This window comes from Chiloscyllium plagiosum, chromosome 12 (assembly GCF_004010195.1).
Source record: "Chiloscyllium plagiosum isolate BGI_BamShark_2017 chromosome 12, ASM401019v2, whole genome shotgun sequence".
Taxonomy (NCBI): Eukaryota; Metazoa; Chordata; class Chondrichthyes; order Orectolobiformes; family Hemiscylliidae; genus Chiloscyllium; species Chiloscyllium plagiosum.
In genome coordinates, this window is record NC_057721.1 from 53,588,070 (window position 1) to 53,601,825 (window position 13,756).

The window sequence follows — 13,756 nt, forward strand, 5'->3', positions numbered from 1 at the left end:
TGACGACTCTGTCTGTCCTAGCTTTTAGCTTCCAGCCTAACTCCCTGAGCTCCTGAATGACCTGCCCACCCCTTTTCCTACCTGTTTCGTTGGTGCCAGTGTGCACCACGACTTCTGGCTGCACACCCTCCCCCTTAAGGATTCTGAAGATACGGTCCGAGACGTTTCAGACTCTGGCACCCGGGAGGCAACAAACCATCCGAGAGTCTTGCCCATGTCCACAGAACCACCTGTCCATCCCTCTAAATATAGGGTCTCCTATAACTAGCGCTCTCCTCCTCTTCCCCTTTCCCTTCTGAGTCTCAGAGACAGACCTCGTGCCACAGACCTGGTCACTGCAGCTTACCCCTGCTAGGCCGTTCCCCCCAACATTATCCAAACCGGTATACTTATTGTTTAGGGGAACGACCACAGGGGATCCCTGCACTGCCTGCTTCCTCCCCTTCCCACCTCTAACTGTTACCCAGCTACCTCTGTTCTCTGGCGTAGCTATGTCCCTGTAGCTTCTATCTATCACCCTCTCAGCCTCTCGAATAATCCTCAGTTCATCCAACTCCAGTTCCAGTTCCCTAACTCGTTCTGTGACTGCATTTACTGCAGATGAAGTCAGCAGGAGTATCGGTGGTCACCCCTACCTCAAACATCCTGCAGGAGGAACATTCCACTGCCTGCGCTGCCATTACTCTACTCTACTCTGTAGGGCATGGGGTCTAGAACACACCCACTCAAATATCAATCACTTACCTTCCCAACCAGCTCTGCGCTCCAACCTCACTTCCGCCCAGCTCGCGCCGCTCTCTGCTGTGAAAAGACCGAGGTAAGTTCTTTATATATCAATCACTTACCTTCCCGACCAGCTCTGCGCTCCAACCTCACTTCCGCCCAGCTCGCCCCCTCGTTATTGACCCTTCAACTAAGGGAAACCACTGCCTTCTATCCACCCAGTCCATGCCTGTAATATTCTATACACCTCAATCAGGTGTCTTCTCTGCTTACTCTGCTCTAAAGAAAAAAACTTGTGCCTGTCTAGCCTCTCTTCAAGGCAATATGCTCCAATCTAGGCAACATCCTGGTGAATCTTCTCTGTACCTTCTCAAGTGCAATCACATTCTTCCTATAGTATGGTGACCAGAACTACACACAGTAATCTGCTTATGACCTAACCAAGGTTTTGTATCACTCCAACATAACCTCCTTGCTTTTATTATCTACATCATGACTGATAAAGGCCTTCTTAACCACCTCATTAACCACCATCAAGCATCAATTGTCAAACACTCCAAGATCCTTTGAATGCCTCGTGTTCTATTATTTATTGAGTGCTCCCTTGCCTTGTTATTTCTTCCAATGTACATCACCTCACATTTACCAAGGTTAAATTCCATCTGCCACTAATGGTCCATTCGACCAACCTGATTACAGTTTCCTGAAATCTAAGACCTTCTTCTTCCTCACTATTAACAATAATGGTCATCTGCAAACTTACTTATTACCCTGCCCACATTCTCATCTATTTTATATGTATATATCACAATTGGCCTCCAGGCACACAAATAGCTTTCTACCAACACCCTCCGTCTCTAATCACGAAACCAATTTTGGATACATCTTGCCAAGTAAAATAACCACCTGCTGTTAAAGAACGGTCTCTGCAGTTGGGTGTATGTGCCTGTGGTTGGTCATTCGTTTCCTTCACTGAAATTGGAAATGGTAACTGGTCCATACAGGTTCCGAGTTTCCATTTGAGCTGGCCTTTGTTGAGCTTGTTGAATATTTGTGTCCTGGCAACTCTGGCAATGGTTTAGCAGCCTTGTTAAAATGAAATTTGACTTCCTGCCATTTCACCTTGACTTTTCACTCACACCTATTACTTCTTCTGGTTTCAGTGGCCGTATTTTCCTTTGGAAGAGTCTTTTGTGTACAGGGTGACATTAGATTTTGTACTGGACTATTTTCCATGCCTTCAATCGGTTGTTGAGGATTGCTCTGTGTATACCTATGCAGGATTAGTTTGATTTCTTTATGATATCTTTAGCAATTTTCACTGCGCCTGTGCCCTAGGTGCAAACGTAACCAGTTGACCTTGTTGCATTCGGGTTAATCCAAATCCTGTGTTGCTGGCATCAAACTACAGGATGCCATCATCATTTATGTACTATTTCAACTTGATTACTTGCTTGATGATAGTGAATGCTTCTTTTTGTTCTCTGCCCCAGTAGCACTGCACTTCCTTGGCTGTGAATTGATGTAATAATTCACACTCCACGATAAATCGAACATAAATTTTACCAAATAGTCAATGAATCCAACAACTTGCCGCACTGTTTTTATACTTACTCTTTGTTGCACCGTTTTGACAGGTCACACCTTTTTGGGATGTGAGTAAAGAGCTTTCTAGTCGGTCTGTGGCCTATGTGGCACCTTTAATTACAAATTATTTTGCTCATCTTCTGTTCTGTTCTGTACTGTTGAGCAGTCTCACTAGATTTTGATCGTGATCAGCAATGGTTTCTTCCAGTATAGCTTTAACTCCAGAAAGATCACTAACTATCTCATGAGGTTGGCATTGATATTCATCTGGAGCAGAGAAAGTACTAAAAATCATGCGTAATCATCTGACTCCTTAAAGACATGCTGAGTGTATTTAAAATGCTGCTGCTTTCATCTTGCTTCATATGCCAGGGTGGTGAAGATTCTTTAAAACCAATAGAACTGCGGATGCTGGAAATCAGAAACAAAAACAGAAATTGCTGGAAAAACTCCACAGGTCTGGTAGCATCGATAGAGAGAAATCAGAGTTAAGGTTTCAGACTATTCTGAAGAAGGGTCACTGGACCCAAAATGCTAACTCTGATTTCTCTCCACAGATGCTGCCAGACCTGCTGAGCTTCTCGAGATATATCTGGTGAAGAATTTTGCCTTTATAAGTTGTAACAAAATCCTTCCAGAGGTTGACATGGGGTAGTGAGATTTCTTCAGCATTTTATTGAGATGTTTTGAGTCATTGCACACCCTCAGCTTTCTGGGCTGTTTCACTGCTAGCACACTACTAATCCATTCCGTAGGAGTTGTCACTTTTTTGATTTTTTTTTGCAGCTTTTCTAACTTGGCTTTCAGATTAATCTTGAGGGCAGCTGGAATGTTCCCTAGCTAATGATGAACTAATCTTACACTCTACTTCCTGAAGATAGTCACCTGGACGATGTCCTAATCTTGTGAACACATCTTTGTACTTATCTAGGATGCACTCCATGGCCAATGGCTTAGCATGCAACTCAACATTGAGGGCTATCAGCCCAAGCTTTCAACTTGTTTCGGCTGAGATGAGTGGCATTTGCTTGCAGTTTATGATCTGGGACTCCTGATCTCGTACATGTAATATGTCCCTTTGAAATGAGTATGGTGCTATCATACAGTCTCACCTTTACTTTCAGGACTTCATTTTTGCATTACCAAGTTAAGCCAATTTGCACAGGTGAGTGAATGCCACAATATTGCATGATGGACCAATCTATCTGACCTTTTATGAAGATCTGAAAGTATCCTTCTGAAATCTTCACTCCAACAGCCACAAGCCATTTCAAACCTATCAGCTTGATTGAACTGTTGCACATAGTGTAGTGATTCCTCAGATTCTTCAGCTACTATCTCTCCATTGGCCATCCATTCCTGCTTACATTGCTTCATTTTAGCCATTGTCGAGAGTGTGGTGCTGGAAACGCACATCAGGTCAGGCAGCAGGTCTCATTCCTGATGAAGGGCCTATGCCTGAAACATCGATTCTCCTGCTCCTTGGATGCTGTCTGACCTGCTATGTTTTTCCAGCACCACAGTCTTAACTCTGATCTCCAGCATGTGCAGTCCTCACTTTCTCCTAGTTCATTTTAGCCATACACTTGCACGCAACATAACTCATCTTTTTGCAGTGAGAATATTGATTTCCTCATGTTGGACATAATATCTCCTGTATTATTTTCATTCTAGTCATTTTGATTGTTCCAGATACTTTCTAAACAACCTGTTCAGAGGTGTTATTACATACCTCTGGAGAAGGTGGGCTACTGGCCTCCTGGCTCAGAGTCAGAGACATGACCATTGTGACCCAATAACCCTCCCTGTTGTGCCTGGTGTACCTGTCAGCAAAAGGCAAGGCTGGTTTGTTCTACCATGATTGTGCTCTAGCTGTCAATTTACAACCTCAGCATTTAGACATGGGTCAGTCACATTTCTGACTGCAAGTTTGTCTTCTCTCAGTCAGGGCCTTTTCACTTTTCGATTCCTTATTTCTAATACAGTCCTGTATCTAGCTGGCTTCTCCTTTACTTGTTCAGATTCACAGGATTCTGCAAATTGAGTTAATGATGTTTGCATCATGATCAATGGACTATTTTACATTTTTTCCCTTGTGTTGAATGTGTACTGTTCATATGAAAATCTCACCTGGGGTTGAAGGCATGCCTTCAAAGCTTTAAAAAATTCTGCTGCCTGTTGTTTTTTTCGGGGTTTGAGAGAGATTTTTGAAAGGATCATAGAATCTCTACAGTTTGGAAGCAAGCCATCGAGTCTACACTGACCCTCTGAACAGCATCCCTCCCAGACTCACTCCCTACCCTGTCCCTGCATTTCCCATGGCTAATGCACCTAGCCTTGCACATCCCTGGATATTATTAGCATGGTCAAATCATCTAGCCTACATTTCTTTGGATTGGGGGAGAAAAACAGAGCATCTGGAGGAAACCCATTCAGAGTGGAATTTGTCTTGAAAATCTCGTTCCAACAGTTATAGAAGTGTTGTGACTTTTACTTATTCAGTTTAGCTCAACAAATCCATCGCAGTGACATAATTCTACCATTGTTCAAGGAAGAATCCTCAGTTTTCCCTCAGATCTCCAGAAGTTTGAACTGCAGCAATTGGCGTAACAATATTCTCTCAAACTATGCTTTCACTATGATCATCAGTCCATTCTTGTTATTCGTATGGCAGCTCACAACTCTTGTTTGTTTTTTATTTCAGCTCTAAACACTCATCTCAGCGCTTCTTCTGACACAATGTTTAAAAGGTACAAGCCAACAGTGTTAAACAAAAGCATTTTATTGAAGAGAAGCTTAAGATATCTGCCCACATGATGTTTGCCTCATAGTAGAGGTCAAATGATTATGGCAGTCTAGGACAGACATTTGTACCTGATTGTATTTCAATGTTAGCAAAGACAAAGTATAGGTGCTACAATTAGCCGCTTACTGTGGGCTAAAAAGGAGGAAAGTGAAATTTAATGCTGCGATTCACTTTTCCTCCAGTTTTGAGTTAATTATATTGATGGAAAAGGAGATGTTTCCTTGTGCGCTCCACACTTGTTCCTTCCCAGTTATAATGATCCTTACATGGGACTGAGAGATTGATTGCAATATTGTGACCTGTTGATTTGCTTACCTGCCCATAAAAAATCTTGCAAACATCACACTATCAAACTGTTACATTCAGGATAAACTAAGTTATATTTATTTGCATGTTGTACAATTACATAGAATCTGTGTAATTGTAAAAAGTTCTTCAAATTAAGAATAAAAGTTTTCATTGAGCTAAGCAGAAGTTCATCAAAATATTGAATAAAACAGCGCTGAACATAATTGGTTGCTTTCAAAAACATTTCATTGACAGTCTGATGAAATGTTTCAAGAACAATGATTCCATGAAATCTCAATTAGCCTTTGTTGATGCATTAAGTCGAGTAGAGCAGAAGCCTTGAAAATAGACTAATTTGTATATCATATGGATTTCTTCAGTGGTAAATGCGTGGCTACAGGGATTGTGCAGGAGGGAGGGATTCCAGTATTTGGATAACTGGGGTTCTTTCTGGGGAAGCTGGGACCTCTATAAACAGGATGGTCTGCACCTGAACCTGAGGGGCACCAGTATCCTTGGTGGGAGGTTTGCTAGTGTTCTTGGGGGCGGTTTAAACTAACTCTGCAGGGGCATGGGAACCCAGACTGTAGCTTTAGGGTGCAGGACCTGGAGTGTAGGGAGGTGAGGAACATGGCGTCAATTTCAAAGGAGGGTGCCTGTAAACAGGAAAGTGGTTTGAAGTGTGTATACTTCAATGCAAGAACTATACAAAATAAGGTAGGTGAACTTGCAGCACGGGTTGGTACCTGGGACTTCGATGTTGTGGCTATTACGGAGACATGGGTAGAACAGGGACAGGATTGGCTGTTGCAGGTTCCAGGGTTTAAATGTTTTAGTAGGGACAGAGGTGGGGGATGTAGACCCATTGCCCCTCTAACTCCATTTTGATTTTGTCCCTTCCTGCTCCCCCTGTCCCTCCCTCACTTTGACAGGTTCAATTGCCCATATTGGGCTTTGTATGTGAATTTCTATTTGGCTTCAGGAGTCATTTACTGGTGGCAGTTAATAAGAACAAAAGGGATCTCGTGGTGGAAGTGTCCCTAACTCTGAGCCAGGAGGCGCAGCATAGAGCCCCACCTGTTCCAGAGGTGGATTGTAACATCTTTGAACGTGTCGATTTAAAAATATCCCAAAAAGCAGACCCATGTTGTCCATCAATGCACTTGATGCTTTTAGAGGGAGATGCATGCCTTTATTTCCCTCTCTGGTGCCATTTTGATTTAGCCCCTTCCCATTCTCCCTACCCAACCCACTCACCTGCAATGGTTTGTATTGCCTTTACCAGGCCCTGCATATAAATGATTCAGTCGATAATGAAGGTGATTTGCTGCTCGAGATTAATAGGGAAAATAATGCCATGGGTGATTTGGTGATGGGAAAGAAAAAGCACTTTCAGTTGTGTGTCATAACACTTCCAGTCCTTGGCAATTTCGATAGGCCCTGGTCCTCAGCAGTTTCGATAGGCCCCTGGTCCTTGGCAATTTCGATAGGCCCTGGTCCTCAGCAGTTTCGATAGGCCCCTGGTCCTTGGCAATTTCGATAGGCCCTGGTCCTCAGCAGTTTCGATAGGCCCCTGGTCCTTGGCAATTTCGATAGGCCCTGGTCCTCAGCAGTTTCGATAGGCCCCTGGTCCTTGGCAATTTCGATAGGCCCTGGTCCTCAGCAGTTTCGATAGGCCCCTGGTCCTTGGCAATTTCGATAGGCCCTGGTCCTCAGCAGTTTCGATAGGCCCCTGGTCCTTGGCAATTTCGATAGGCCCTGGTCCTCAGCAGTTTCGATAGGCCCCTGGTCCTTGGCAATTTCGATAGGCCCTGGTCCTCAGCAGTTTCGATAGGCCCCTGGTCCTTGGCAATTTCGATAGGCCCTGGTCCTCAGCAGTTTCGATAGGCCCCTGGTCCTTGGCAATTTCGATAGGCCCTGGTCCTCAGCAGTTTCGATAGGCCCCTGGTCCTTGGCAATTTCGATAGGCCCTGGTCCTCAGCAGTTTCGATAGGCCCCTGGTCCTTGGCAATTTCGATAGGCCCTGGTCCTCAGCAGTTTCGATAGGCCCCTGGTCCTCAGCAGTTTCAATAGGCCCCTGGACCTTGGCAGTTTTAATAGGCCCCTGATCCTTGGCAGTTTCAATAGGCCCCTGGTCCTCAGCAGTTTCAATAGGCCCCTGGACCTTGGCAGTTTTAATAGGCCCCTGATCCTTGGCAGTTTCAATAGGCCCCTGGTCCTCAGCAGTTTCAATAGGCCCCTGGACCTTGGCAGTTTTAATAGGCCCCTGATCCTTGGCAGTTTCAATAGGCCCCTGGTCCTCAGCAGTTTCAATAGGCCTCCAGTCCTCGGCAGCTTCAACATGCCCCGAACATGGAGTCATTACGATATACAGAGCGGAAATAGACCTTACATTTAAACCCGTCCATGCCGACCAGCTATCCTAAATTAATCTAATCCCATTTGCCAGCATTTGGCCCATGTCCCTCTATAGGCCCATGTCCTTCCTATTCAGATACCCATCCAGATGCTTTTTTAAATGTTGCAACGGTACCAGCATCCACCACCTCCTCTGTCAGTTCATTCCATATATGCATCACCCTCTAAGTGAAAACATTGCCATTATGTCCCTTTTATATCTTTCCCCTCTCACCCTCAACCTATGCCCTCCAATTCTGGACTCCCCCAACTCAGGGAAAAGGCCTTGTCAGTTTATCCTATCCACCTCCCTAATGATTGTATAAACCTCTATAAGGTCACCACTCAGCCTCCGACACTCCAGGGAAAACAGCCCCAGCCAATTCAGTTCAGCAGTTTCAACAGACCCCTGGTTCTCAACACTTTTATTAGGCCCCTGGCCTTTGGCAGTTTCGACAGTCCCCGGTCTTTGGTAATAATCAATTTATAAAAATAAGAGGCTGTAGAATGAACAAAAAGTGATATTTGTCTTAACTTTGCCTCATTTTTTTCATGTATAGTTTGTACAATTAAATGGGGCTGTTTTATGTGAATTGTGCACGTTACTGTATTTTCAAAAATACAACTAACAGTAAATTTCTATCTATCTGTACAGACGAAAAAATAGACCCAGGACTGGGTCTGAGAAACTGTTTGTCCCAGGATGGGACTAGCCTATGTATGTCACAACTTGTGGCTCTTTTTGGTTTTCAAGGAAGCTCTTATAGAAACATGTAAAATTATGAAGAGAATAGATAGGATAGTAGCAGGCAGGTTGCTTTCTCTTACAGGTAAAACTAAGGGACATAACTTCAAAATAAGGAGGAGCAGATTTAGGACTGAGCTGAGGAGGAACTTCTTCACCCAAAGGGTGGAGAATCTGTGGAATTCTCTGCCTGGTGAAGCAGTTGAGGCTATCTCGTTGGGTGATCTTTAGGCAAAGATAGATCGATTTTTGAACAGTAAAGGAATTAAAGGTTATGGTGAAACAGCGGGTAATTGGAACAGAGCCCACAAAAATGATAGCTTTAAATTAAGGGGGGGTAGGTATAGGACAGATGTTAGGGGTAGGTTCTTTACTCAGCGAGTCGTGAGTTCATGGATTGCCCTGCCAGTAGCAGTGGTGGACTCTCCCTCATTATGGGCATTTAAGCGGGCATTGGTTAGGCATATGGAGGATAGTGGGCTAGTGTAGGTTAGGTGGGCTTGGATCGGCGCAACATTGAGGGCCGAAGGGCCTGTACTGCGCTGTATTCTTCTATGTTCTATGTGATCATTTGAAGATTTGAGTATTGTCAAGATGAATAATCTCTTGGTCATACGCTATTCCATTTTTTCAAGATAAATCCATAACTAGAAAGTCCTATTCTATTGGCAGAAATACAATAGGCTACTACCACTGCCTGGCTTTTATTGTCAGATGCCACTTGACATCATGTTATAGTCCAACAGGTTTATTTAAAATCACAAGCTTTCGGAGCGCTTCTCCTTCTTCACTTCATCTACAAAGGACCCACCCTCCGAAAGCTTGTGATTTTAAACAAACCGGTTGGAATATGACCTGGTGTTGTGCGACGTCTGACTTTGTCCACCCCAGTCCAATACTGGCACCTCCGCAGCATGCCTTTTATTGCAAGCAGAAAGCTGATTAAGTACAGAAAATTGACTTTCTCTCAATTTTCTTGTCCTTCACTGTCACAACTTCAGAACTTGGTGGCAAAAGAGTTAATTTTCCAGTTCTTGTATATTTTTACCAGAGTTCTTAAACAATAAAGATCCTCAGGATTCAGATATTACAGCAAATGAACAAAAACAAATTGTAGAATTACTTCTTGCAGTGTATTTGTAACTGATGTGGCAATTAGAAGAAAGTGAGGACTGCAGATGCTGGGGATCAGAGCTTAAAAATGTGTTGCTGGAAAAGCGCAGTAGGTCAGGCAGCATCAAAGGAGAAGGAGAATCGATGTTTCGGGCATAAGCCGATTCCTGAAGAAGTCGATTCTCCTTCTCCTTTGATGCTGCCTGACCTGCTGCGCTTTTCCAGCAACACATTTTTAAGCACTGATGTGGCAATGCTTATCTTATCCTTCATAACACATGTGGCTGGGTGTGTCCTAAGCTGTTTGGTTACAAAGAACAATATATTTTCTTCAGCACGTCATGCTTTAAGTAGCCTGAATTAAAATGAAGTCTAAAACATTCATACCCTCAATGCTTTATGTTATGACACATTAATGATCACATGAGCATGACCCCTAAAGGTATACTGACATAATATGTCTCTTAAAGGTTTACTGACTGTGAGGCATAACACAATAACAGGATGACCCTAAAGTCAACCAGTTGGACTTGGCTAGCAGGAGACTTCAAGAGCAAAAATTGGTGTGGGCAGGTAAAAGAGTAGCCTGACTCCCCACTAGTTGAAAATTCTAAGATCCCATACAGGATGACACATAGTGAGTGTGCAGAGAAAGGTCAAAGACTCCTGAGTCACTTCTGCAAACATCATGATCTGCTGCTCATAGCAGTCATCATACATACTTTCCAACAATGTTAGGATATTCCATACAATGTTCAACCCAACGTCGAGGGTATTCTCACTTTAATGTAAGGCATGTGGTTTTTATAAATATAATTTAGTTTATAAACTGAATTTGGAACTAAATCGCTTCATTAGTATGAAAAGGTTAATAATCAACTTTTTAGTATTTCTGGAGCTTTTTTTTGTATAACCAGTATGACAGATAGAGTCCTTGGTGTGAAATTGGAAACTTGCATTGTAAAAGCTTTACAACTGGACAGAGTAAATAATTTAAGAAGTATACCTTGTGTTTGGTTTAGAAGGGCCAGGAACTGATTATTTCGCTTGGGTAAAAAAAAAGACCATCGATTGAGAAACTGTGGTTCCATTTTGCACATGTTCTTGTTGAAATTGAATATAAGGACACAAAATCATAAATTGCTGGAGAAGCTCAGCAGGTCTGGAAGCATCTGTGGAGAGAAAGCAGAGTCAATGTTTCAGATCAGTGACCCTTCTTCAGGTTGCTGTCTGACACATGCTGGATTTGATCAATTTTCCAATGCACTTCATTTTTTTTTAAGAAATCTTCATGAAAGTAATCAATACCCATATGCCACTAGGTTGAAACCCTAATTCTAAAGAGATTAATATATGTGAATATAAATTACACATCTATATGGGCCTGTAAATGGGAGTGGGAATGGGTGGTAGTAAGATGGTGTGAGCCATGGATGTGTGGAGCCTGAAATATTTGTGAAGCCACAAAAAATGAATTGGCAAAAGTTTTGGCATCGGTCTTTGAGGGTCACTTATTGGGATTATACAGTTCATCCACATGTCCCTTAGGATTTCAACTGGGGCTTACCTGCATCATATTTGCTTGATTTGATTAAAAGACTTCTAACTGTCTGTAATAGCTGGATACTCGGCAACACATTGTAATTCCCCAAATAAATATCCGCAGTCAGAGCATTACCAGCAAGATAGCAATAAGTCTAGCAATTTCACTTTGAAGCAGTTGTTGTACCATAAATGCTGGTTTTTAGAATAGAGTAAACTAGAATAGAGGCCAATGCATAGAGAATAAGCACAAAAGTTGGAGTTCAAAATTGTTTAAAAAAATTATACAGTCACTAGATATACTTCTCCCACATTAAAGGATGGCAAGAAAGGGCAACCTGTATTTAGCTATGTCACGTAAAGCATTGAAAGTTAAGACAAACGTGGGACTGAGTATCTCCTAATGTAAGAATCTTTCTCCAGGTCAAAACTTCCACCTAAGATTCTGACACTATTGTGTCAAGATTCATTCCATACCATTCCTAGAGGAAAAGTCAATAAAAAAATACTAATACTTGGAAATGAATGTAATAGATGAACTGGAGCTCCATTTTAAAGCACACAGAAAGGTCATGCCACTATGTCTCCTTCACCAGTTTTACTGCCTTTTTTTGCAGTCATGCCACTGAGGGAGAACCACAATGGAAATAACTGCAATTCATATTCAACTTTGACATTCCAAAATTTAGGAGTTTTGATGGCATTGTAATTTTTTATTGTACTTTAAATCAATTGAAATTTCATGATAACTGAAAATTATTGAAACAAATTTAAAATGACATTTAACACTTTTACAATGGACACACATATGAAAGAAATACTTCTATTTCATTCTTTATAATGATGCTTTTGGGATGTAATTCATGAGGTAGGTAATGTGCTATTGTCATCTCCCAGGCATCCACAAATGCCACGTTGATGCCCTCAAACATCTTTCTCATCACTAAGTCAAGTTGATAGGAATACCAGTCACTGTTGTAGAGACTGACGTCCCGCGGAAGGGCCTGGACATTGGCAGTCTTTATTACAACCAGTGTATCTGGGCTCCTTTCCAGCAATCGTAGAATTGACCTGCGGATGTTCTGGAGCCTGCGGATGTATGGTTCAACTGGGAAAGTGTTGAAATGACACCAAATGGTGAAGGCTATAACAGTGTTCTTTCCACCTTTAATCTCATCCAGTTTATTTGCGATGAATGGCAGATCCTGATTTGAAACGGGGAGGATTCGGATCGGTGTTCCATGAGCATAGTATTCCATCTTGATCTTGTTGTCTATATCCAAAGCGAGATGTGGCCCCGCCTTTCTCAGATTGCCAAGATCAAACTTCCTCAGACCTAAAACAGATACTATATAATTAGTGTCACATTATCAAAATAGATTCATATCTTCTCGTCGCACTACCCTATCCAATCAGTCTTCATTCAATCATGCTAGAAGTCCCACACCATACTTTATTATATTATCACAAACATTAATCCTGGTATTTTCACTGAACACAAAAAAGTCTTTACAACCATAAAGTGGAATGTCCAGCTCAACTTGTTTAAACAAGTGACTTTTTTGATACGTTCATATGATGGTGCACATATACTCTCTGTTTTTATTGACTATCTTCAGTGAGAAAGAATAGCTTTATGCTCTTCATTTCCCCTTCATTGAGGGATTTGTGAATGATTCGGTATGACCTCCATCAGTTCAGTCAAGACAAATAACATCATTCTTAGGATGCCTATTCTCTCTATATATATTAGAGAAGTTATAAGGCAGTTTGTTGTTTCTTTTGATCCTGATTACCACTATCTGAATGAACTTATCTTGACATTTGTACGCAAGGTAAGAAGTAGATACTTTCCCACTTTACCTTCAATCCAAAGTCTCTGCTTTGCCTTTGGGAGTCTGCTCTGCAATCTATTATAAGGACATCACAAGGAATGTTTCGAAGGTCCTTTTTAAAATCCTTTTAAGTTAATTCATTTCTAAATATGAGTCTATTAAAAATTTAGAACTTAATTTTCCATATACATTAGCTTTTATGTTATACTGTGCAACAGTAACGCAATTTGAAAGTAAGAATTAAGAAAGGCCATAAAAATTAAACAATACAAACTTAATAAGGGTGCAGAAACAGAGATATGTGGGGATTCACATACAAAACTTTGAAGGTGATAGGACCAGTTGATGAAACTATTAAAATACATATGGAAGCATAGTATAACAAGGCAAGAAAATTATGGTAATCCCCTTCATAAAACACTGGTTGGCATATTGTAGGTAGGATATTTAGAGGAGATTTATCAGAATAATACAATAAATAAGGCACCTCAGTTAATTGGAAAGACTAGAGAAGATGTGATTATTTTCCTTAGAGCAGTGAAAGTTAAGTGCTACTTTAATAGAGATGTCCAAAGTTATCATGGGTTTGATACTGTAGTAAAGGGAAATAGTTTCTGCTGACAAATAGGTTGTACCCAGTAGACATAGAATTTAATTAAATGACAAATGATCTACTGCAGGACAGGATAATAATAAGAATGTTCTCATGCAGTAAGTCTA

General features: G+C 41.7%; 2 protein-coding genes across 3 annotated transcripts in view; both read right to left on the bottom strand.

Annotated features, from left to right (window-relative positions):
- Positions 1-11,748, bottom strand: part of LOC122555265 (NXPE family member 3-like) — a 72,634-nt gene extending 60,886 nt beyond the window's left edge. The window contains exon 1 of the mRNA XM_043701085.1: positions 10,666-11,748. The gene's annotated coding sequence lies outside the window, so the exon portion shown is untranslated. The remainder of the gene's footprint in view (positions 1-10,665) is intronic.
- Positions 11,749-11,891: 143 nt separating this feature from the next.
- Positions 11,892-13,756, bottom strand: part of LOC122555264 (NXPE family member 3-like) — a 31,189-nt gene continuing 29,324 nt past the window's right edge. For both annotated transcript variants that reach the window (XM_043701084.1, XM_043701083.1), the window contains exon 6: positions 11,892-12,537. In XM_043701084.1, the coding sequence (XP_043557019.1) occupies positions 11,993-12,537 (545 nt within the window). In that variant the 3' untranslated portion in view covers positions 11,892-11,992. The remainder of the gene's footprint in view (positions 12,538-13,756) is intronic.